The sequence below is a fragment of the Cebidichthys violaceus genome, unplaced genomic scaffold (assembly GCF_023349555.1).
Source record: "Cebidichthys violaceus isolate CVI_PGR_0920_01 unplaced genomic scaffold, fCebVio1.0.p SCAF_22, whole genome shotgun sequence".
Lineage (NCBI taxonomy): Eukaryota > Metazoa > Chordata > Actinopteri > Perciformes > Stichaeidae > Cebidichthys > Cebidichthys violaceus.
The window spans coordinates 1,331,582-1,355,672 of NW_027176395.1; the positions used below are offsets into that span (position 1 = coordinate 1,331,582).

The window sequence follows — 24,091 nt, forward strand, 5'->3', positions numbered from 1 at the left end:
GCAGGTGCACACACAGGGGCATCAACCTGATTTACAGCGGTGTAATTAGGTTAATGATGCTGCCGTGTAAGTGCAGGTGAGGCTTTCTCTTCCCATAACGACGGCGTAGCTCGTCAATTACACTCGGCAGTGAGAAGAGCCCCGGCCCCCGCAGACCCACCTGCTGAACAAACTCATTAAACAAGACATTTAGGAGACACTAATTACGAGACCCGGACTCGTTACGAGACCCGGACTCATTACGAGACGCGGGCCGCAGACCCACCTTCAGGATGTTGACGTAGGGAACGCCGTCGGTGCCGTAGCGGCTGCCGTTGACCTCGATGTGCTTCAGCCACTGGATGTGCGGCTGGGCGTCGCTGTAGACCTTGCAGTGGAACTCCACGTCGCTGCCCACCACCACCGTCTGATTGGCCGGCAGGCCCGCCTGGAGGATGGGCCGGTGGGGGGAGCGCTCTGAGGGGGGGGGGGGGGAAGCACCGAGTCGTTAGCGCGAGTCATGCATGGGGATGAAGATGCACCGCCTTCAAAATAACGTGCTTCGCAGCAACGGCTCTCTGTGGGTTCGTTCATGTTAACGCGCTGCTTGTTTACACAGAAGCAGCAGTGAGAGTCGGTGTTGTTTACCTAACACATCCAGCTGGTAGGTGTGGGTGATGGCGCCGTACTTGTTCTGCACCACGCAGGTGTAGTTCCCCCGGTCTGACGGCACGGCGCTCTCCATCACCAGACTCCACTGCTGGTGTCTCAACTGAGGGGAGAGAGAGAGAGAGAGAGAGAGAGAGAGAGAGAGAGAGGGAAGAACAGTCAGGATATGTCATGACAACACATCTAAATCTGTGAGGATACGGAGCCTATTTCAAGAAATCTCAGGGGGAAGGTAGGTGTCACATTTATCAGGCCTGATAGAGGAGTGCTTATCCTGTATATTTCCACTTGTGATGGCGTACTATCATCTCAAGTTTATGCGTTTATATCTCGGGACTTAAAATATCATCCTTTCACTGCACACTAAATCACAAACCGAAGCTGAAATGGAGACCGGCGGCGCTCTCTCTCTCTCTCTCTCTCTCTCTCACAAACAAGCGAGCGCTCTGTCCAGAGAAAGAGCTCCTCGCTCCTTTGATATCCTTCTGGTATGAAACATCACAGAGCGGCCAGGTTCACCGAGTTGTTTACCCCCTTTTTTAAACAAACATTTAAAAAATGGTAATACAGCTTGAACCTGCTTGCCGGTTGATGAGCAGAAAGCAATCTTTTGGACACGGTGTGAACGTCTCCATGGATGACTGTGTGCCCGCAAAGTACAACTGTGACTGCTCCCGTCTGATTATGGGAGGGGGGGGGTGCTTTGTGGTTCCACTGTGCCAGTCATGAGCAATCCATCCTCGGAGAGAGAGTCTCGCAGAGGTAAATGTTGCGTAGTAATTCAGACCAGGTGTGGCTGGACTGCAGCGGCAAGACAGATACTAACTTGACAGATTCAGGAGCTGCTCAAGAGGCAGAGCGACCCGGCCACGCATCGACAGGCAGAGCCTCCGCATGGGGGCCAAGAGGGACGACCTCCGCGGCGTCCTTAAGTGGAAACCAGCGGCGCCGAAAACGCAGCGCTCGCCGCCGAACGCGAGACGAGCTCTGCGAGTGAACTCCTCTGGAAAAGAGGTCAGAGTCACTGAAGAGACGGGGGGGGGGGGGGGGGGGGGACGGGGGACGGGGGACGGGGGGACGTCAACAAAGAGGCCTTTCAGGGTGAAACGCTCGGCGTCACCTGCATAGGAAAATGTGCCGACCCAGAGAGGGCTCCGTGTTTTCACCAACGTTTAACCCCACGCGTTTTTAGGTAGCAGGCCAGCCATTCACAGAACCTTTATGTTTGTAGGTCGAGGATCACTCCCTCCCTCTGTTATACTCTCTCTCTCTCTCTCTCTCTCTCTCTCTCTCTCTCTCTCTCTCTCTCTCTCTCTCTCTCTCTCTCTTGGAGGCGCATGCGGAAAATAATGTAACAGTGTAAATATTATGCCTGTGTGTGCTTTTTTTTTTTTTGCTTTTTTTTCTTCTCTTCTTCAGTTGCATGGTAACGTGGAGCAGGCCGACCCGCTCAACGCTGGCAAATGAGGTTTTTGAGAGCGGCTGGCTGGCTGGCTCCACCCCGTCTACCCCTCCCAGAGCCGGGGAGTCAAACTGGAGTCAATGGCTGCTCTCATGAGCAGATGAGTGACGCCTTCTGCTGCGGTCGCTGAGCACAGAGGAGGAGGAGGAGGAGGAAGGAGGAGGGGGGGGGGGGTGAGGGAAGAAAAAGGAGGCGACGCTTGAGGAGGGAAGCTAGAAGGTGGTAAAATACGAGCTGCAGTCGACGCTCGGTAGAAGCCAAGACCACCAACAGAAAGAGAGGCAGGCTGAGATCAGAGGTCTTATTTAGGTCTCCGTATCGTAAAAAACACCTCGTTTCATAATAACTCAAAGCCGGAGGAGATGAATTTACTCTCTCTGCTTCTTTTGAGGTGCTGCTACTTTGAAATACTCCACTAAATTTATCCGACAGCTGCAGTTTGCTCTTTTCTCGTTGAGCTCGGGCGATGATCGTGATGATCGTGATGATCGTGACCGCTGACGAGGAAGAAACCGTGGATGTTGCCACTCTCAAAGTCAAGCACGTAGTTCTGGTACGATCTGTAGAGGAACATGTGATCCTTCAACTTAATTCATCCGCTTGAAAGTCCCCAAACTGGAGCTACAAGTATGTGATGACTTCACTATTATGTATTTAACGATAAGAACTTTTCTCAAGCACTTGTACTTAATAAATCAAATTCATTCTATTTATCTTAAAGCGAGACCGTGCAACTTTTGAACAACTTCACATTTACAAATGAAAAGCAATAAAACTGTTTACACTCTGTTTACATTCTGCTGTCACAGCTGTACTTGTGCTGGTATGACCGGTAGCATATGGTGGCTAACACTAGCTAATGTTAGCAAACTAAATATTGCTGTGTGACTTTAACTGAGTCACTTCACTGGCTTTCGAGTGCAGGTTCTATCATTATTGATTCACCACTGTCCCGAGACAAAATAGTGGATAGCTGTTTGCCGAACATCGTGGTAATAATGATTAACTGTGAGTGACGCTTCCACTTGGACTCTCCTCCGTCTTTCCCTCGGCACATTTAATTACTTTCTTCATACACGCCGCTTGCTTTATGGCCACGTTACATCGGCTAACCCCTGTTGAACCTGCAGCATTAGTCCCCCAAACGTGATAATCCCATCCATTCCAATCACGCCAGATTCCAAACAGAATTAAATTATTAAGGAGCTTATGTTTGAGTCATAGGAGGCTTTAAAGGTTTTAGGGCTTTGGCCCTACAGAAGGGCCCAAGCCATGGGAATAGACGGGGGAGCTTCACACTGCAAGAAGTGAGCATCTGAAGGAGCCATTAAACCAACATCAAGTCTTTACGAAGGAAACGAGGTGGAGGTTGGGATTTGTACTGCAGCATTTTGTGCATGAATTATCTCGAGACAAATAAAGTTTGAAGATATGCGTCTTGCCTTTCAGAGTCTGCCTTGGAAACAGTGAGGTGACCTCACCCTGCTGGAGGAGCCTTTCTGCTTATTTTAATCAAAACAAGAATTTGCGACTCGACTGCCAGCTTGAATGGTTCATAAAGATGCAGACATGTTTTGCAGTGTGGCAGTTGTCTGAGAAAACACAGGAAGCTCTGCTCCCTTTATACTCCGAAACCTCTCCGTCTTCACCTCGCAAAATAGACCCGTCAGAACCGGGCGGCGGGGGCCCAGTTAGCAGAATTTACGACTTCGTCAGAGCAGACCAGTGGCCCGGATCTGTGCTGCCGACTAATTTGACCTACAGAGAAAGCGGAAATAGATAGAAGCGGCCCTGAGGGCTGCGGGCCGGGCTGCCTGAGTGTGGCTCTACATGCATCAGCATGGAGGAGAAGACTGTCACATTGGAAGGAAGAGAGTTCAGGGGAGAAAAACAAACAAACAGGATAATCCGTCTTTTTCGAGACCCCTTGGTGTATTTGTGTAAAAAACGACAGGGGAGCAAGGTGAATGACCGTGGAAGCTCTCAAATTAAAATGAGCCCCAAAAATAATCTTGCAAAGTGTAGGAATTCCTAAGCGGCCTACAGAGACTCACAACCCGGGGCCGTGTTAAAGGTCCGAACTGGGGAAAACAAGGATGTAAAGTGCTTAAAGTCTTAAAAAGTAACAGCGCGTTTAAGAGCCCTGCCTTGGAAGCCTGTCAAAACAGGGATTTGAAAATCAGTTGAGCGCCGAGCGACCTGGTCGAAATCAAACACAATCATTACATTGTCAACTTTTGTCTCGCTTGTGCCGCCGCGGTTCAGCGGCAGCACAATGCAGTCCCTCCCAGCGTATGCGGCGGTCGTACAACAGCATTGGCTATGGCTTTCAAAGACTCAATAGGTCGGCGACACGCCCATCTCTCCCCGCCTCCATCTGATGGCTCAATAGAGAGGCGAACTGTGACCTTTAGGCCCTGCCCCCTCCATAATGGAGGAGGCTCGGAGCGCCGCGGTGTTGTCTGGGAAGGCGCACAAAGCTCCCGGCACGTCGCCCCTGCTGGAATTTCATTTTACGTTTTTTTTTTTTTTTTCTTTTTTTTTTTACAAATGAGCCACACATCCTATTTAGCTTCAACAAACGTACCGTTTAGTTCTCTGTGTTGCATTTCAATGGACTGACAAAGCGCTGGTAAGACAGAACCGGAGGTCTGAACAACCTCCAGCGGGCAGGAATCTACAGAGGAGGCGCTGGTATACGAACACAGCGGCCTGCAAGACTTAATAGTGATAACCATACTGCCAATATCGACATTTCTGTCCTCAAGTTGTTGAAATCTTCAGATTCAAGTGTTACTTTCTTTCAAAACTACAAATAGCCCGTCCTTTGCTTCCAGGAGAAGCATGCAGACCATCAAACTCTCCACTGGAAAACACATGAAGCGCTCTCAAAGCCACACCGAGGCTTTCTAGGAAACACTACCGCTGTGAAAAAATGGCTTTTTTTTGTGGAAAATATATTAGACTCAAAATAGGGAGATGGAGAGAGAGAGTCTGTAACTGTACATATAACATGCTGAATTATTTACACTATATTATCAAAACAATATAATAATTAATAATTTAAGTTATCGTCAACACCGGTGGATTGCAACACCCCGAAGACAAAACATCCTCCACAAATGAATGAAATCCACAAAGAAAACACAACAAGACATTTTCCTCATAATCATAAAGAAAAGTAATTTTAGCCTTTATGGAAGATGAAACCTTCTTAAAATGGATGTCTTAGAGGAACAAAGCAGAACCCAGCGCCTCCTCTGAGAGGCCACTTTCAACCACTCCAGTGTGAAGTCAGGAGGTATTTCTGTAGGCGGGTTAATGGACCCTGATGGGTCGGTAACTTTCACCTCTCACTGCTGCAGATCTGATGGCACTTAAGAGTAAATGACACACTGTGCTGAGTGGAGGGGCCTCCACGGCGCTGATCAGCATGGATCAGTTAGCAAGTCACTTACACACACACACGCACGCACACACACACACACACACACACACACTTACTCGCAGCCCTAAGAGACGGATGACGGAATCATCCCATCACCTGTCGAAACCTTAAAAATAAAAATCAGACACGGTCGCGATTCATTCAGTGGAAATTAACCACGGCTGTCAAATCAAAAATGATCTTGTCATTTCATTACGTATGTCAGAAGAAGACGGCTTCACCTTCAGGACCCTGTTGGACGAATAGAGTCTTTAGAAGGCCATTGTCAGGCTGTCAGGACCCCCCCCCCCCGCCCCAGTCCTGCAAGATGAACTCATCACCGGCAGATGTGAGGCGGGGTGACACGGCCGGACTGAAGAGAAGTCTGTCCTGACAACAGGCCGCTGCATGCTGTCGTTCACGTGTCTGTCGGCACGGCGACGGTTCAATCTGCAGCCAGTTTGTTTGCGATCCGCCTTTCTTTTTCTCTCTGCGTTAACACTTTCTTCACAGTGTTGCTGCCGTTTGACACTGAAAGCCATCTCGCGAACAACAAATGAGGCGTTTTATGTTTCCTCTAGCAGTGATTGTTCTAAAAATGTCACGACGGTAGTTAGCAGGTGTAGCATAAGACACACAAGACGGAAAGAATCACAAGAGGCATCTACAGAAACACTTAAGTAAGGGATGGATGTATGTCATACAGCTTATTGCACCAATACTGACTAAAGAAATCAATACATTGATGCAAAACATGGATCTAAAAATACTTTGTCTACAGAGATCAGAACTGCGATCATTGTCTGCTATAAAGAAAATAACGGACCGTAGACTGCCGTGAATGACCAATCAGAGCGGAGCATTCAACAAAGGATCGAACGCTTCTCATGGCGCTTGACTGACAGGTGATTTGTGGGTAATGCAGTGCACAAACACTGGATGTAAAACGAGGATCTGAAGGATAACCATGTTAGGAATTAAGTGACGACGCAACGGTATTAGACACATCACTCAACTTAATTGGAGATAATGTGATTTGATTTTCGGTGGTAATGTGCAAATGTCTGGATTGTCTTCTAGAAAATTGCTTTAAGAAAAAAAAAAGAAAGACTGATGAGTTTTTAAACTATACTTTGTTCAATGACTGAGCACCAAAGACGTTAAACTTCCATTGTTCTGCGCTGGACAGTCGTCTAATGTTTTTTGCAGGGTGGAAGGCGGAGCTAGCAGAGGATTTGACATCAGGACGGGTGAAGCCGTTACCCCCCCTGACCCCATCTGAAGCCAGGCCAGGTCACGGGCTTGTCTGTCACCCGGCACCCTGATTCTATAGAGGGTGACCTCTCCGTTCACCCCCCTCAAGGCCAACAGCGGCCACATGGCTAACTGGATTTTAAAAAGGGCTCCGGGACAGGACGGAGGGGAGGGGGGGAGCGTGTGATAAAGACACATAATGGAACGTCTCAATAACTGCCGCCTCCGATCTTACGTCTCCATCACTGCGCAGGAATTTGTTCTGGAGGCTGAAACGTGTGGCTTTAACGTTTCATAATCGAGTGCAAAAGAAGCCACACAACACCGTCGAAGGAGGGTTAAGTGGCTTTAAAGCATGAAGTCTGCAGGTTATATAAAGCCGAGTTCACTGAGAGGGAATTAAAAGGGTACGTTCTGCATGGCAAGATAAGGTAAGTGGGGGAAAAAGTAAGTGGTTTCTTTTGTGTGATTCAGGTGAACTTAACCTTTGACCTGATTAAAAACCCAAACAAATACAAGTTAAGCTGGAGAAACTGTTTCCGAAGGAAGGGCGGCATTTAAAACACCTTTTAATTTCTGTTCAACTGCTGCTGCTCTGCTTTAGAGCACTGTGCATAAAGCACACGTATCAATCCAACACGCACCTCAAATAACACACATGGACACCTACACACTTCACAGCGCCACCAGGGTTCAACAGCATGGGTGGCCACAGCAATAGACGGTGCCAAGCCCGACCCGCTGAGCTATACAGAGTGGAAAATGTACAGGAATTTGTCTCGGTGGCTTGGTGACAACTCGGTGTCACAGCTCGCGCTGACACAACCCAGTACAAGGCCAACGGGACGTCACGTACGCCGTAAAGGCTCGCTATGGATAGCCAGCTATACATATCGCTCTCTAATTACACATGTTAACATCCCATAGGTGCATGCGTTAGAGCAAGGGAGTGAACAAAATGGCTACTGCTGCAGGACTGAGGGATAAGCAGTGCAGAGTGAGACTTTATAGTGATTAACGCCGCAGCTAGCGAGTGTTCTACAGATTAATCGGATAAAAATATGAATTTAGTTTCTTTCTTGAGGTAGTAGAGTTGTAGTAAGTAGAAGAAAGAGAAAAAAACACGACTAATTTAATACTAATACCTTTGCTCAATCGTCATTTATATTTATCAGAGCTTGAACGCAATGCAAAACCTCCTTTAACGTTAGCCGTTAGCTCTGTTGTATGTAGCTGCAGCTAACAGCTAACGCCAACTAGCGCTCCTCCTGCTGACGCTAACGTGGACGTGTTGCTCAATCTCAATTTTCTGCGAGGGAATCGGTTCGACCCTGATAACGATTACGCTGACATTAATATCTCAATGCTGCACCGGTCACCACATCAAACATCTCTGTTTTGCTCCTTAATGGTGAGTCGTTGTATACACAAAAGGGTGAGCAGTGACAGGTTTGGTGAAAAGATGGAATAAATATCTCAGTGATCTGACCGGACAATGTTGGATTCATTTGCTGCTAATAAACGCAGCCGCAAACTTTATCATCTGCAAATCATCTGGCGTACCTAACGTGCTAAAAGTTGCTGTCGGGGAGCCACTCAGAGTGTCCTGAGGGCTGGTGACAGGTGTGTGTGTGTGTGTGTGTGTGTGTGTGTGTGTGTGTGTGTGTGTGTGTGAGTGTGTGGACAGAGGGAGGGAGACAACTGCTGTTGGTCTGCTGGGAGCAGATGTTGGAGATCTCTGTAAACTGTTAATAGCTGCAGGATCTCATTACATTTAACTCTTTAAATGCCAAACCTCCACCGGGGGAGAGAGCGTCTCTCACTGCCTCCACGATACCGCTCTGACACACAAACAGCTGAAGCAGTTTTAGTTTCACTCTCTCTGCTTACTGTCTTTAATAAAAGCAACAAAAGTGCCTCGCCAGGTCGCTTTCCCTGACACAGCAATTCAACAGGAAAAAGGAGCAATGTTTACACTGAAACTGTGTGAAAACGATTAAAGACTGTAAACTGTCTCCCCTCAGCATCACTTCATTAAGACAGTGTGAGGAAGGGAGAGTTAGGCCCCGATCAGACGGGCTTTCACTAATTGTTTTTAACGAGAGTGAAGGATCCCCGGAGCCGTATGACTTTACTGACCGTAGTCATCCTGATCTGAACAGGAAACAGCAGGAGGCAAAATCAGTGCGACGCTTGAGCGACCTGCAAAAAGCTCTCGGTCTGAGAACTGGAAGAGTTTACCTCCCTGGGCATCATTTTAGAACTCACATGTCATTTAGCTTGAGTTTATTTTGAACCAAAACACAGGTTTTGGACTGTTTGAATTCCGATCTTCTTACCACACTGGGTTTGTCTTTTAATCCTACAGCTCAGGGCCATTAAAGGAAAACACAAAAGTAAACCAAGCCCTGTTACTTTAAGCAGTACCATTCCCCACCAGAGCCCAGTGTTTAGAGAGAATACAACAGCTGTTTGCTGCTCCGCATTACTGTCAACGTTGAGCTATCACGCGAGGCACGCATGTATCTGCGCTCCGCTCTTGTTTTCAGCAGTTCGACCCTCTGAATGTATTTCGCTGAGTTTAGCGGGGGGTGGAGGGGGCTCGAGTCCCGCTGGGCCGGCGCGTTTTCTGACCTTTATTTACCGTGAGAAGATCCACGGAGCGTGAGCGGTCTCTCAGCACTCCGCTTCACACTCTTCCAGTTATAGCAATTCACACCAAGGGAGCATCGCGTCACTCGCGCTGATCTACCGATGGACAACGCAGCAGCTCCGCTGGACTAGCGGTGGGATTAAGATGCCTTGCTAAAAGGCGCGCTGACGGCAGCTCACCTCCCGCTGGCAGCTGGTGTGAGGATTTGAATCCTTGAATCGCGGCTCCCCTGTTGCCCTTTAGGTGTGAACATGTTTGGAGTTAAGTCCTCTCACCTTGATGCCTCCCATCCTCTGCTCTCCCTTGAACTCTTTGCCGTTCTTCAGCCAGTGGATGGTCGGCGTCGGGTTTCCGGACGCGGCGCAGCGGAACTTGACGGTGTTGGCGGCTGGAACGGCCAGGAGCTTCTTGTCCATCCGGTCGGGCCTCGTCCAATGCGGAGCTTCTGTTGGCGAAACACAAAAACAGGGCGTCAGTCGTGGCAAACTACTTCTCCAAAGCAGAACATCCTGTACAGTATTTAACGGATAACTATCATTTGAAGCCATTTGAAATAACTCTCAAGTATCCAGTCACTCGAGACGTCCAAATCAAATCTCAAGTCCCACACAGAAGGCGTACAAACAAAACGTACTTTAAAGAACGAGTGTAACCGGCAAAACGCCATAAACCAACCTCCGCTACGCTGATGATGACGTGTAATTAACTGTAAACTCATATCTTATATTCACGGACTACTTTACTGTCTTCATACAAGCTCTGTAAAGAACGACGTGAAGTATTAAATGCATTATGAAGAAAAAAAGGTTGAATATCCTGTAAACTATTTCATTTAGTGGCCGATTCCGGAGCCTTTCGCGCAAAACCGCAAGCAGACCATGACTACGTCGTTTTCTGGCAACAAAGTGTGAATGAGGTTCGCTGTGGAGCCGGGGTCAAGTCCTTTCCATGGATATGGTTCTGTGATAGCACCAAAGTCAACGTTTGAGACTAATTTCAGGTCTCAAGTCCTCATTTTTTGTGACTCTGCCAAGACGTACCACTCTCAGATGAGATCAAACCAGAGTTTTCCACTTTCTGGTATAATCTGAGATCATAGAATGTTTTTTTGGGGGGAAAGACCCTCCAGGAATTCATCCTAACATGTTTTAGTAATGGCTAAAAGATGGCGCAGACGGTACAACTTGCTCCTCTGCCCCGTCTTCAAATTGGTCCTCATCTTGGATGAGTTACGCGCTTCACCAGAACAGATGTGAGGTTGCCGTGTCACCGGAGGTCTTCCCTCTCCGACTAAACGCCGTACAGTACCTGCTCCCATTGTGTCTCCACTGTCAAGCCCGTCCTCTCGTCCCTAGAGAAATTTCAAAATGCGCAAACGGTTTGACGGAGGACACAAAGCGGCCGCGTGAAGCGTCGCCGGGACCAAACAAAGTGCATCGTCGTCTTCCTCCCCCTTCGACCACAATGCAGGAGTTCATTTGAATCGTCCGACCCCCCCGAGCGTTTGTAAAAACCTGTCGGGGCGATTTATTGAGTTGTGTTGAGAAAGACGGCGGACAAAGAGAGTGTAGCGAGTCAGAGAGGCCTATTGTTCCCGCTGTGTGGGTGTGGAGGGTGAGAGCACCGAGGCCCGGCTCACCCACTCTCTCTATAGGAGTGTGTGTGTGTGTGTGAGACTGTGTGTGTGTGAGACTGTGTGTGTTTCCCGGGACAAAAGCTGGGGAGGTGGCTGACCGGTCATCAGATGTCTCTTTTACTTTCTAAATGCAGGAGAGAGAGAGAGAGAGAGGAGCTAATTAGCATCTCAATGTCTGCGCTTTTGTGTGTGTGTGTGTGTGTGTGTGTCTGTTATCAAACAAAAGTAACCCACATGGGCAGGTTTTTATCTCATCAGGACGACTCAGGTGAGATGTCAATAGGGATTCCCCTCACGAAAAAACCTGGTTCTAAAGGGGAACCGGTTCTAAACTAGGGGAAAACCTGGAATAATGATAAATACCATCGGTTCTTTAGACGTTCTGGAGCGAGATCTCTAATTGTTTGGCTGCCGATGTATTCAAGATACTTCTTGTATGGCTGCACAAGAAATATGTAAGTATTTATAGTAAGTATGATAAAGAAATATTGAACCGATAAGGAACCGAACCGATAAGAGTCCTATCGATCCTAACGATACCCGTCCCAAGATGTCAATCAGAGAGCTGGAGTGGAGTACCTGTCTGTGATTGTCTCTAATCGACAGCATGTGCGTCTGTTCATCATATGGCTTTTTGGCTGTTCTGAAATATTTCTGACTGATTCTTTTTTTTTTTTTTTTGGCTCCTGCCATCAAACTTTGGCTTCGGCACCATGGAGTAATTACAACCAGACCAGGAGAGAGAGAGAGAGAGAGAGAGAGAGAGATTCAGTGATGAAAGCCCAATCTTCTTAGAGAGCAAACAAACAGAGCGTTACTTCACTCTATTGACTGTGAACCCGGTGTGTGTGTGTGTGTGTGTGTGTGTGTGTGTGTGTGTGTGTGTGTGTGTGTGTGTCTGTGTGTGTGTGTGTGTGTGTGTGTGTGTGTGTGTGTCTGTGTGTGTGTGTGTGTGTGTGTGTGCGTGTGTGTGTCTGTGTGTGTGTGTGTGTTTACAAGCTGCAATGGAGCAGTTGAAACACTGCTCACTGCTTGAGTTAGAGACTCCCCAGCTCGCCGAGGCAAACGCTCTCCACGTGCAACCACACACACACACGCACGCACGCACGCACACACACACACACACACACACACACACACACACACACACACACACACACACACACACACACACACACGGGGCCTCCACCTTAAAAGGGAAATATCTGTTAGATTTCATTACTTCTCGTCTGTCTCGGCGTATTTTGGAGCGACAGTCGGCGCAGCGTGGGACAACCCTCCAAGGAGTCTGAACACATTGTTTTCTTGGCATCGCGATCAGCCACACACACACGCACACACGCACGCACGCACGCACACACACACACACACACTGGGTAAAACACACAGTGAGTTTTTAAACAGTCTCTCTCCTGATGTGTGGTCCTCCTCCTCCTCCTCCTCCTCCTCCTCCTGCTGCTGCTGCTGAGCCTGAAAACACCGTCCTGCTGCTGCTGCTGCTCCTCCAGCCACGATGATGTTTTCAACCCAAAATAGACGGCCGTGTGGATTCAGCACGTCGCCATGGTTTTTGTCCCAAAAACACACTGAGATCTGTTTATTCGCTGACCTCTAGGCGCTAAGTGCTAAGTGCTAACTGCTAACTGCTGTGTTTCTGCACGAGATCGCCCGTCAATCAAAGCGGGTTGTCGGTGCCGTGACAAGTTCCTTGTTTGTTGGTCAGTTGAGAGACGGTAACCACCCTGTTCTTCTTCTTCTACACCAGAAACACCATCACTTCCTGTGCAGCAGAGGATGTTTAGAGCACAGCTCAGGCTAATTATTCTGGTGAATATGAAAAACTACACGCTGTTATTATGAGACAGAGCTTGCGTGTCCTGACTTTCTGTTTGTTTGAAAGTTAACAGCTTGGCTTCAGCAGGAGAGCAAAGGGATACATGACAAGATGAAGAAAACCAGAATCAAAACGAGAAATCATTTATGCTGCAAACTGTACTAATGTAATCATAAATACACCTGTATTTTCTTTGATTAATGCAAAACATTCTCCAATTCAGAAACAGTCGATATTCAAAATTCAAGCGTGTTTCTGATTTACAGTAAAGCCCTGTGATCTGTGCACTCAGCAACACTCAGGAATCCCACTCCGGGTCTAATTGGCTGGCATTTCCTCAGCAGAGGGATCTTTTAAGGGGGGTGGGGGGGGTGGGGGGGGGGGGGTGTTCCTGAGTGTCAGGGACCAGAGCAAATACCCCTCAAACCCCACAGGGACGGGGTCTTGGGATAGATAGCCCCCTGCGCTGATATACAATCGCTGTAGTGGAACGTGGTTTAACGTGACATCTTCTCTCAGCTCAGCAGTTACTGAGTGGAGTCCACCTGTCAGCTGTGGAGGTTAACCGAGGAGGGGAGTCTCTCCGGGAGCCTAAAAATACACGACGGGGCTGTTTGTTTGGTTTACACCTTCACACACACACACACACACACACACACACACACACACACACACACACACACACACACACACACACACACACACACACTAGATATGTCGACTGGGGGAAAAGTATTGTATTACAGGTACCAGTTATCAGTTGTTCATCTGAATTGATATTTTAGTTTAAGTTTTCATTAAAATGTATTTGACAGCAAATTTAATTTAATTTCCTGACTTTCCTTCTCTATATATTTGTATTCAGAATTTTCTATTAGAATTAATTTTCTATTAATTAATATTAACCTTGGTTGTTTGTATGTTATCTAGCAGGGGACCTCAAAATTGTAACTAATTTCAATGAAATTAAGTGAGAAAAAAAAAGATAATTTTAACGATTTTTTTTAATTTCTTTTCATGCTTTTTGTTTTTGGAACTACTGCACTTAATTATGCACATTTATCCCATCGTCGCCAGGCCGTGTGGATTCTAATGCACATCCAGATGCCGATTAAAACTGTCTAAACACTTTCTGTTATTAGAATAACAGCTTCACAGGACTGTGCAGCCTAGCGGGGGTGTGCTGTAGGCCCTGAGGGCTGTTGTCTTTGTGTTGTGGACTAAAGCATCGCAGCTACCAGTGTGTCTACGCACATGAAAAACCCCCGCAGCTCTCTCTTCACTCTTTCTCCTCCTCGGACTCCCGGCTCTGTGTTGCGGGTCGGAGGAGCGTGACTGCGGCTCTCTATCGGCCCGACTTCAGCAATTAGCTGGAGCGGGACGCACAAGGCCGTTCAGGCGCTCAGACACCGATCTGGGGGAAAAGGAGGAGGAGGAGGAGGGGGTCCTAATTGTGTAATTGTATAATTTGCCCTCGCCGACGCCTGCGAGCACACAAGGCAGATTTCATTACAGATTACACTGGGGCTCTTTGAAGGCACGCTGCCCCGGAGGGCCTGCGGGGACTCAAGGCAAACAAGAGTTGCAGGAATGGCGGCCGCGGAGCAGCGTGGCGTGGCCCGCCGTCCGGCTCTCTGCTCTCCTGCCAGGGTAAACAAGGAGGCTGCATAGCTCAGGAGCACAGCACAGATTAGGCTGTGTTAACATTCCTACCCCCCCTCCACCCCCCCCTACACACACACACACACACACACACACACACACACACACACACACACACACACACACACACACACACACACACACACACACACGCTGCTTTCCACGCCACAGGAAAATACTCACTTTAATAACTTGTATATCGCGTGAGGTTGAACTTTTGTCCGATAACTCCGACACAGCCGAGGTCTTGAAAGATGGTAATCGTCCATTATGACTTGATGTAGACAAAGACTCTTTTCAGGCATGTTAAACCAAACATCTCCACTGTTTACTTTGAATATTTGTATGTTTTATTCAGATTCACATTGATATGGACTTTCCCAAAGCAGATTGCATGAGAGATTTCACTTTCTTTTCCTTTTTTTTTTTGTGCCGTTTGTGCAACCCATGTGGTTTGAGCTGCCTCTCAGAAGAGAAGCGTCAGCCTCACAGTTTGGTCATTAACTCGCTGCATCTACAAGACGGCAACCTCCGGATCTGAACAGTGAAGCCGATGTAGAAGTGTCCTAAAAACCTGCATTCTCTCTAGTGTCCACCAGGGGGCACGTCTAGTCTAAAATGACTCTACTTCTCTCTTGATTTATTCCCTCAGTAAACATTGTAAACATGAGTTTATGGTCTCAATCTCTAGTTTACAGTCTTCTTCAACACAGCATGATGTTCATTTAGTACATTATGCTCCATTTAGAGTCAAACAGACCATAAAGCAGGGGACACTTTAGGGCGGGGCTTACTGTGATTGACAGGTCTCTGTAGCTAACAGAGCCGTATACGTCACTCCTCCGCATTCCAAATATGGAAACTTCTGTTCACTGGTTGCAAAAAGCCAACATGGCGACGGCCAAAATGCCAAACTCTGGGCTTCAGTCCACAAGCCAATGGGCGTCTATCTCCTCTGCCTTTTTCCCCCCATGGGAGACAGCTGAGTGAGTTCTGGAGGCCGGTGCGGAGTGAGCTCATGACTTTCTGTCCGTCTCTCTCCTCTGAGAACAGTCAGCTGTGGCCAGCAGCGTCACGTCAACTGAGTGACTTCTCTTTTGTTTCGCCATCTTTTCTCCGCTCTCACTCCGTTTCTTCTGTCTCGCTGTCGATCAGCGAGTGTTTTCCATCCTCCCCCTCTCTCCCCCTTTCGTAGTCTCTTTCGCCATGTCCACGTCTCTATTATCGTCCTCTCTGCATGCGGATGCGGATGTTCTATTCCGCTCACCGGCTGGGACTCTCCATCTGGCTGCGTGGCTCGTCACATGGCTCCTTCCTGCTCATAGCCGGGCTAATTAGCGGTGGCTTAGCGGACATTAAGCAGCGATAGGGGTTTAACGTTTCTGGGCTAATCCCTCTCCTTTTGGCCAGGAAATCGGAGCCTCGTATGTCATGAGGTAGACTTACATCCAGAGATTAAGTCTGGAGGTCTGAGGCTATTTACCGGCATTCAGGATGTCTGCAGTAAGCCGCTGCCGCCGCTGCCACTTCAGCCCATTTAGAAAACACTTCAGGCTTTCACCGCCGAGTGAAGCCGCGCATTCAAACGCATTCAGGTTCTCACATTTGCAGGTGTTAAGCTTGACTCTCGGTACAAAGACGGCAACAGGAAGCTTTCCTGAAGCTCGTTCTGCTGCTTTCTTCTATAATCTCTCCGGATAAGAGCATCAGCCGCGAGGCAATACTGTATGAATACAAACATTTCTTAATTCTCCAGCATCCGAAGTGAGCAGAATGGATTAAATGTCAAAAGAGAGCCAAGATAATTAATATTACCAATCCTGTGTTCATTACAGCTTTCAAACAATAACTGATTATTTACTTTCAGAGTCGTAAAATGAGAGGATTAGGATAAATTAAGACGGGATTACTTGATCACTAACTGGGCCTTTACTCGTATTTCTTCCAAGCCTTAATAATAACAGTTGTTACCTGTTTTCTCAAAGCTCCCTTTGCATGCTGTCATCAGCAGCAACTGCCTCATCAAAATACAGATGTATTTCCTGAACATTAACAAAAAAACCTCAATAACTTATCTGGAAATCATTTTTTTGGTTGTAAAAATAAATGAGAATTTTTGTTTGCATGCTGCCTTAATTAACAGCTCCTCTGCTTTTATTCTGATAGGAGAGAGAGATCAAGGGGACATACATCCCCGAGCTAAAAGTCCTTTTTACAGTCCTTCATGACTCTCTTCCCCGTCTCTCTCTCTCTCTCTCTCTCTCTCTCTCTCTCTCTCTCTCTCTCTCTCTCTCTCTCCGTGTACCGACTGTAGCTGGATCCCAGCAGATTGGGTGAAACATCGATGGCGACCCACGTGGCGTTGGGGCCGTTTCAGCACGTGCAGCGTGAGCCGCCGTCACTGCGCCAGTGACGACGCGGAGCTCCGCTCACAAAGAGGCTTTGATTTCGGTTGGGTTCGACCGCCCGTCGGTCCGTCGCCGTTCCACATTTGGCCTCTGGCACCGATTTTGTCGAGCAGTTGAGATGGACTGGGATTCGGTTCTAGATGCGATTGGGACCGGTTGACGCCGCTGGGCATGTTTCTACACAGACGGCTGCGGTCCACAGTCAAGATGCAGAGTCGTCGAATCGATTCCTTCTTCTTTGAACTGCTGTGAGCCGTCAAAGTACGCAATCAGTTCTAACAACGTGTGGGAAGTTAACATTTGTAATGGGGTGAACATAGATCTCTCGGTTTCTCAGTTTCTGCATCAGACTGTCCTCCTCTCTTCACGTCATCTCTCGCCTTATTTTTCATCATTTCTTTCCTCTTATTTCTTTTTCTGTCTCCGACCGTCTGAGTCCTAACCTTCCTCTGTCTCCCTCCGCACGCTACAACAAAAGGCGGCGCAGCGTCTGGCAGGTCGAGAGCCCGCCGACGTGGGTTTGGAGACGCTCTCCGTCTCTCTGGATTCACGCTGGCTGACAGAACAGAGCTTGTGAAAAGCACGAGGCGCAGCCGGCAGAAACCATCCCTCATCCTTTCGTCGTTCTTTGTTCACCTGCACCTGAACTCTGCACGTCTTCCAAATGCCAAAACAGCTCACATCACGACAAGAGGGAGTGTTGCGCTTTTGATGTGTGCGACGGCGGCGTTTAGCTCAGTTGCTCTGGGGAGAAAAGCTTTACTGGTGAGCACAGCGAGCGGTTATGAGAGCCATATAATTCCAATTACAGATATAAAACTCAGATCGCACGCCGATGAATCTCATCGGTCGCATCAATCCAATGATATTCGCCAGTAAAAACTCCTTTTAGAAGCAACTCTTGTGGTTCCAACAGACAACGTATTTCATCACAGTGACGAGTGAAGCTCTAGAATGCAGTTTAACGACACTTTGCACAAAACACTACCCGGTCGTCACGTAGTGAGGTTTGCTATTAATTCAGGGTTTGCAAAACAAGAATCCCTCAAGTAAAAAAACAAAAACTGTGGTTGAGTTATGGTTATGATTAGTCCAGCGAATTGATCCACACAACCTTTAATATTAACGTAGCCCTGACAAAGATTCCACAGCTAGTCGAAGCTCTTTTCCAGTGGAAGGGACATCAAGATGAAACGGCATTTAAACAAAAGCAGCATCTTCTCTGTCCTCACTCTGACCCTCCACAGCAGAGACCTGCTCCCACTCAGCGGCCGTGTGGCAGCAGGTGCTGCTCATTGAGCTTAACGACGCAGTTCATGCCGCCTTAATGGGAGTCAGCTTGTATTTTTTTCGACACGAGGATTCAGGAACACGTTAATACTCCGTGTTTAGGAGCTAAAAATACCGACGCTAGTGGACAAAAAAAAAAAACCAAGCCTGGAGGTTTGCTCTGTTCTCTTTTCAGAAATGGTGAATGATGGTGAAAATCCAATAAAAGTTGACAAATGAAGACATGAGCCCACATTTAGGGGTAAAGTTAGGGAGCTACAGCTATGATTTGGGTTTGGTGAAACTGCATTTTAATGGTTTGTTCGTAAAAATCATTGTTGAATATATATATATATATATATATATATATATATATATATATATAAAGATCTACTTCGTTGTTCTTCCTTTTAGTAGAAGTTCTTTGCTTTTCAGGTTATTGGCCTTGTAAGATCATTTCACACAAAGCTGTTTATCATGAGCATTAACTGTCTCTTTAAGTAGGAAAGGCTTCAAATGACACCCAATGACATTGTTTCACTCGAAAAATAGTAATTAAGAATTCACCATTTCCATTACCTGCATCTTCTGGATCTTCGTCATAGTCTTCATCATCGCCAGACGACAGAGAATCTTCCGAGAAAAAGAGAAAACGGAGTGCGATCAACGTTTTGAACAAATCTTATTTTGCATCTGTAGTCGTTGAACTGGAACTGTGTCAACGATCAGATGTCACCGGAGGAACATCTGGAACGCTTGTAGAATTGATTCTGTGCGAGACAAGAGGACAATAAAGAGGGGAAGAAAAAACAAAGCAGCAATTCTGTGCATGTTAAATGGCCAGTGGAGATTAAATGGTGTGTGTTACCAACAAGTACAATTATATACACACACACACACACACACACACACACACACACACACACACACACACACACACACACACACATTTGCATGAATGCATCTTGAAACTGAGTGAATGAGAAACTCATGAATGAGTCTACAGTTCTCTGTAGCGTGGCGGCTCGAACATACAACCAAAACATTTCCACAGACGTTATAGAAACGAAAGTCATTAGTTCTGCTGCAACACTCACTCACGCACGCGCGCACACACACACACACACACACACACACACACACACACACACACACACAACTCTTTCCATCTTTGCGACGCTAACTCTTGCTCAGTTAGCGTGTCGGATGACGACTAATTACTCTCTCAAGCCGCAGATACGACTGGTCATAATCGCACATTTTCACGGGCGCGTTGTAATTATTTTCGATTATCTGACCTCGGCTATTTTCTGGTTCAGCCTCACAGGCCTGCTTAATGAGAGCCAGCTGTTACTTCGAGCTAAAAGCGGCTCCTGAAACTCCTGACGAGCAGGTTTTAGTTTCTATTGTTCGACACCTCGGCGGTGCAGCTCAGCAGAGAGAAGCTGGCTTGACTCACGTCACTTTGCAGTTTGGACAGATTCCATCACTGTCAAAATAAAGCTTACGACAGAGATTATGAACGTGGTGAAATAAGAGAGAGGCAGGTTAACTCTAAAGCCACGCTAGCAGCTCTGTGAGCTCAATGCTAACATGTTCACAATGACAACATGCTAATGTTTAGTAGCTTAAATGTTAACTGCTTTGGTTTAGCGTGTCAATAAGCTAACATTTGCTAATTAGCACTAAACACAGACATGTTTTGAACAAACCCCCAGATTAACCGCAGTAGTTTAACCAAACTTTTTTTTTTTTTGGACATGAAAACAAAGACGAATGCGCTCAAAGCGTCAATTACAACCATCTGCTGCACTAAACAACAACAAGAGCCTGGAGTTAAAGGTCTTAGACGGTACCGAAATAAGCAAATATTAGCATTTTAACAAAGGAAAGTGACGACAAAAACTATGTATTTCATTTGGTTAAAAGCTCCAGAATATTTAAGGCATTTTCCAGCGGACCATGTGGTAAAATTGGGCAAAACAAAACCTCTCATAGATTCATAGCCTATATAACCCGACTTTATAGGAACAAATCGATCATTTGTTGAGTAAAATAGGAAGTATGGTTAAAAAAACAGACCCAAGAGGAAACAGTAAACACTCCAATTTTTTTTTTTTATGTATCTTTAGAGAGATTAGCCGTCTCTGTACTCCAGTCTCCAGTTGCTAATTCGACTGCAAACAACGACCAGTGCACGGATAGGAGGAGTCTTGGCCCTGATGTCCACTGGATATACATAAACCCAGAAATATTGTCCGTTCTCTGATAGCAAAAGTTGCTAATTTTTAATACATTAGGTGTTGCCGACAACTTCTTTCACCTCCTCACATTACAGCCTCTTGCTTCCACATGTGTACCGTGTGTGTGTGTGTGTGTGTGTGTGTGTGTACACAATCTGAGTCGCCCTGCTCTCTCCGCTGTCTGGACGCCGTCCAGGTGTTAAATCTGATACCACTCCTAAATATCTGACACCTTACTCAAATATTTGAGAAGGAAAAAAAAAAACACAATAGCCCATGTGTGTTTTAGATGGAGCCGAGGCTCCGTGCTGGAAGTAGAGGGAAGAGAACAGGATATTGCTGCCACATACTGTAAGACGTCTGAGTGTTAAAATGATATTGAAATGACTGACAATGGGCTGCGATGGATTCGCGTCCTGCGTGGTTTATCTCACCTCATCTATATATATATATATATATATATATAGATAGATAAAAATATGTCCCACTTGTTTAAAGGGAGAGAATAATCAGATCTTAAAGCCGGACATTCTTCCTTTAAAATCAGTGGTGTGGGGAGTGTGTTTGTGTGTGTCGTCCTGCAGACTGGACGTGATACGAGGGTCCAGGAGGAGAAGCTGTCCACTTCTGATCAGTCCCGGGAAAAGGCCTTTTTCTCCCAGGCTTGCAGCCAAACACAAACATCTGTGTGTGTGTTCGAGTGTGTGTGTTCGAGTGTGTGTGTGTGTGTGTGTGTGTGTGTGTGTGTGAGGAGGTGGGGGGTAAGTTGCGAGGGAGCGAGCTCTCTCATTTCTTGCCACCCCCATCTGTTTTCAATGATGAAATGTCTCGAGCTAATTGCTTTCTAATTAGTTGTCAATAACAGGCTCAGCTGGTGTCCATGAGTTTTACGGGAAAAAAAAAGCCGCCAGACTTTTAAGCTACCGCTCGCTCCCTTCTGACCCCCACACTCCCCCTCCCTCCCTCCCTCACCCTCCCCCACTCACCTCCTCCCCTCCCATTAGAGCTCTGCTTGCATCGCACACCCGCTTAAGACGTTACTCATCTGCTCATATGATAATGAATTTCACCTTTGACTGTGCATCAGGAGGGGGAATCTGTGTGAAACTTGGTTGTGTGTTAGCCGGTGAAAGTCTGTGCCGCTGTCATGCAAGCTGTGTGTGTGTGTGTGTGTGTGTGTGTGTGTGCAGCTTGGCAGGCAGTTAACCGGTAGGTTAAAACTGTACCGGAGGAGAAAATAATAGATTTTTCTCTCTTGAGCAAAGTTTTCACTATTTTTCTACGAGCCGTTATGAAAAGCTGTCACGTCGTGACACCACTGCTGTAACTGGTCCACAATGTTTATTGATAGGAAATACTTTGATTCTCAGTCGTCTGTCTGTCAGCCGGGCGGCTTTCTGAGAGCTCCACAGTGTGCAGCCAAAGTGCCTGTTTCCATTGGAGCTCGTGCTACCGACTCAAGTATCTTAATAAAATGAGCGTGTCCTTGGTGCTGTGAGTTATTTAAATGAAACGGATTTGCATTTCTCCCAACTTTTTCAGTATAAAACGGTCAGTAAAATAGGTTTTTAAAAAAACTGTGAATCACCACAACCACGAGAGGGCCTTGAGCATACGGTCGTAAATGAGCACAGAAAATATTCGGCTGATAGGTTTAGTAGCATTAGAGATAAGCTGTGGACGGACAGACGGATACACACACGGAAACAAGCGCATGATCTTTCCAGATGATTACTGGTTTATCGTGCAACCCATTCCAGCCTCCAGTCCAGGCTTTTTTCACAAAACAGAAGAGTTTGAAGATCACTTCTTCCTGACATAAAGTATAAACTACAGGTTTATTGTTGCTCTCACCTGTCACCCGGATGGTGTAGTTGCTGAGCAACGCGTTGCTGTGGGCGAGCCGGCAGGAGTAGACGCCCGAGTCCTCGTACGACACGTTGATGATGCGCAAAATCCTCTGGCCCAGCCGCGTCCGGTTGCTAGGCACCAGCCCGGCGCCGTCTTTGAACCAGACGACGGGCTCCGAGTGGTCCTCCAGGTCACACGGCATCTTCAGGGTGTCCCCCATGCCCAGAACATAGTCCTCCAGGAAGGCTGTCTCGCTGGACACAGAGTCTGCGCACAAGAAGAGGACACAGTTTATGAGCTTTTGTTTTCAACATATTTCAAGGCACATCCAATGTGTAAATGATTGTAAATATGCGTTTGGACATTAACCCCCATCTTGTAATACGTTTCATCATTTTAAGACAAAATCGAATACAGAAAAAAAACTCTCATATATCAGGTAAAAATGCCAAATATTCTCTGGTGCTGCTCCTCAAATGTGACGGTTTGCTTCTTTCTATCAGCATGTCAGATTTACACTATTGTAAATTGAATACTTATTGCCGTTTGGGCTTTTGGAATGGAAATTTGAGGACGTGAAGATGACATTTAATAATCTAAAATATCAGTTTAAAGAGCTACTAGCAGCCCGCTAACATCAGGACACAATGCTAGATATTGAGGGAAAACCAGGCAGGTTCTCTGACGTTTTGCTACCTGTAACAATACCAGGTATTGTAAAATTTAAAAAAAGAGGGTTTAAGATTTTGTATAAACACCGTCTTTCTTTTTCTTCCACCGTGTAATTAAGAGGCAAACTCAGTCGCAGATCGACTCAGTATAAGAAAAGAACTCCCTCCTTCTAAAACAAAGAGGCAGTGATGCCGAACCGCTGGCGAGCTATCAGCTAATCTGCCTCTGGAAGTCAGAATGTGTAACTTTTCATTCCGGCACGAAGAGACAAACCCGAGGGTTGTGTGGGAATGAACGCCCCCCCCCCCCCCCCCCTCCTCCGCTCCAACCTTCCCCTGTCACACACCGACTCATTTACTCCTTTACTCTCAGCTAGAGCCAGGGGAAAAACCAACATGTTTACCGGCCTCTCTAAGGACGCCGGCCTCCGCTGAGGACGGAGGAGAGACGGACGGCACGTCTGGATAAAACAAACAGTGGGTCCCCTTGTGTCTCCTCCATCAGAGGTGTCTTCTCACCCAGACCTCCACTAAACATCCTCGCCGTGAGGGAGAGACAGAAAAGCAACACTCCGGTCGCTCTGGCAACCATTCAAGCGATCGGTCACGACGTACACAAACACAAGGACGCTTCTACGCACACGTGTGTAACTTCCACATGTGCAGTCTTTTGAATGAGCCGCTCACCCGCCCCGCTCGTGGGAAAAGAGACTCATGAGGTGTTGTTAAGAGCGTGATTTATGATGGCGAACGCACCCACCGCTGACCCCGGCCGAAAGGGCAGCGGCCTTCACCGAGCCCCGCTGACGAGCAGCGAACGCTTGCCCTTTTCCCTCGCAGACAGCCTCCAAGCGAGATTTGGAAAATTGGAGTTGAGAGGCGAGGCGCGAACGAGGAGCGTGGCGCAGACGAGCCCGTCTTCACGGGGAATACATAATAGCTGCTCTGAATTATTGATGGGGGCTCTCTCGCGAGCCCCGGAGACGAACGCACCCTCGCAGACAGACGGACATGAAGCAGCAGGTAACGCTGCCAGAGCTCCAAAAACCAAACCACCGTGAGGAGTGTCCTTC

The 24,091-nt window shown here is 47.2% G+C and overlaps 1 protein-coding gene across 3 annotated transcripts in view; it reads right to left on the reverse strand.

Moving 5' to 3' along the window:
• fgfr3 (fibroblast growth factor receptor 3) overlaps nt 1-22,606 on the reverse strand; it is a 39,836-nt gene extending 17,230 nt beyond the window's left edge. For 2 of the 3 annotated variants that reach the window (XM_068717714.1, XM_068717713.1), the window contains exons 1-5: nt 22,351-22,580; nt 18,821-18,886; nt 9,720-9,889; nt 628-751; nt 266-456 (exon numbers count right to left, since the gene is read on the reverse strand). In XM_068717714.1, coding sequence (XP_068573815.1) covers nt 266-456; nt 628-751; nt 9,720-9,889; nt 18,821-18,886; nt 22,351-22,567 — 768 coding nt within the window. In that variant the 5' untranslated portion in view covers nt 22,568-22,580. Of the gene's footprint in view, nt 1-265; nt 457-627; nt 752-9,719; nt 9,890-18,820; nt 18,887-22,350 lie in introns of all 3 variants that reach the window. The other variant, XM_068717715.1, reaches the window with a different exon arrangement.
• Nucleotides 22,607-24,091: the final 1,485 nt, after the last annotated feature.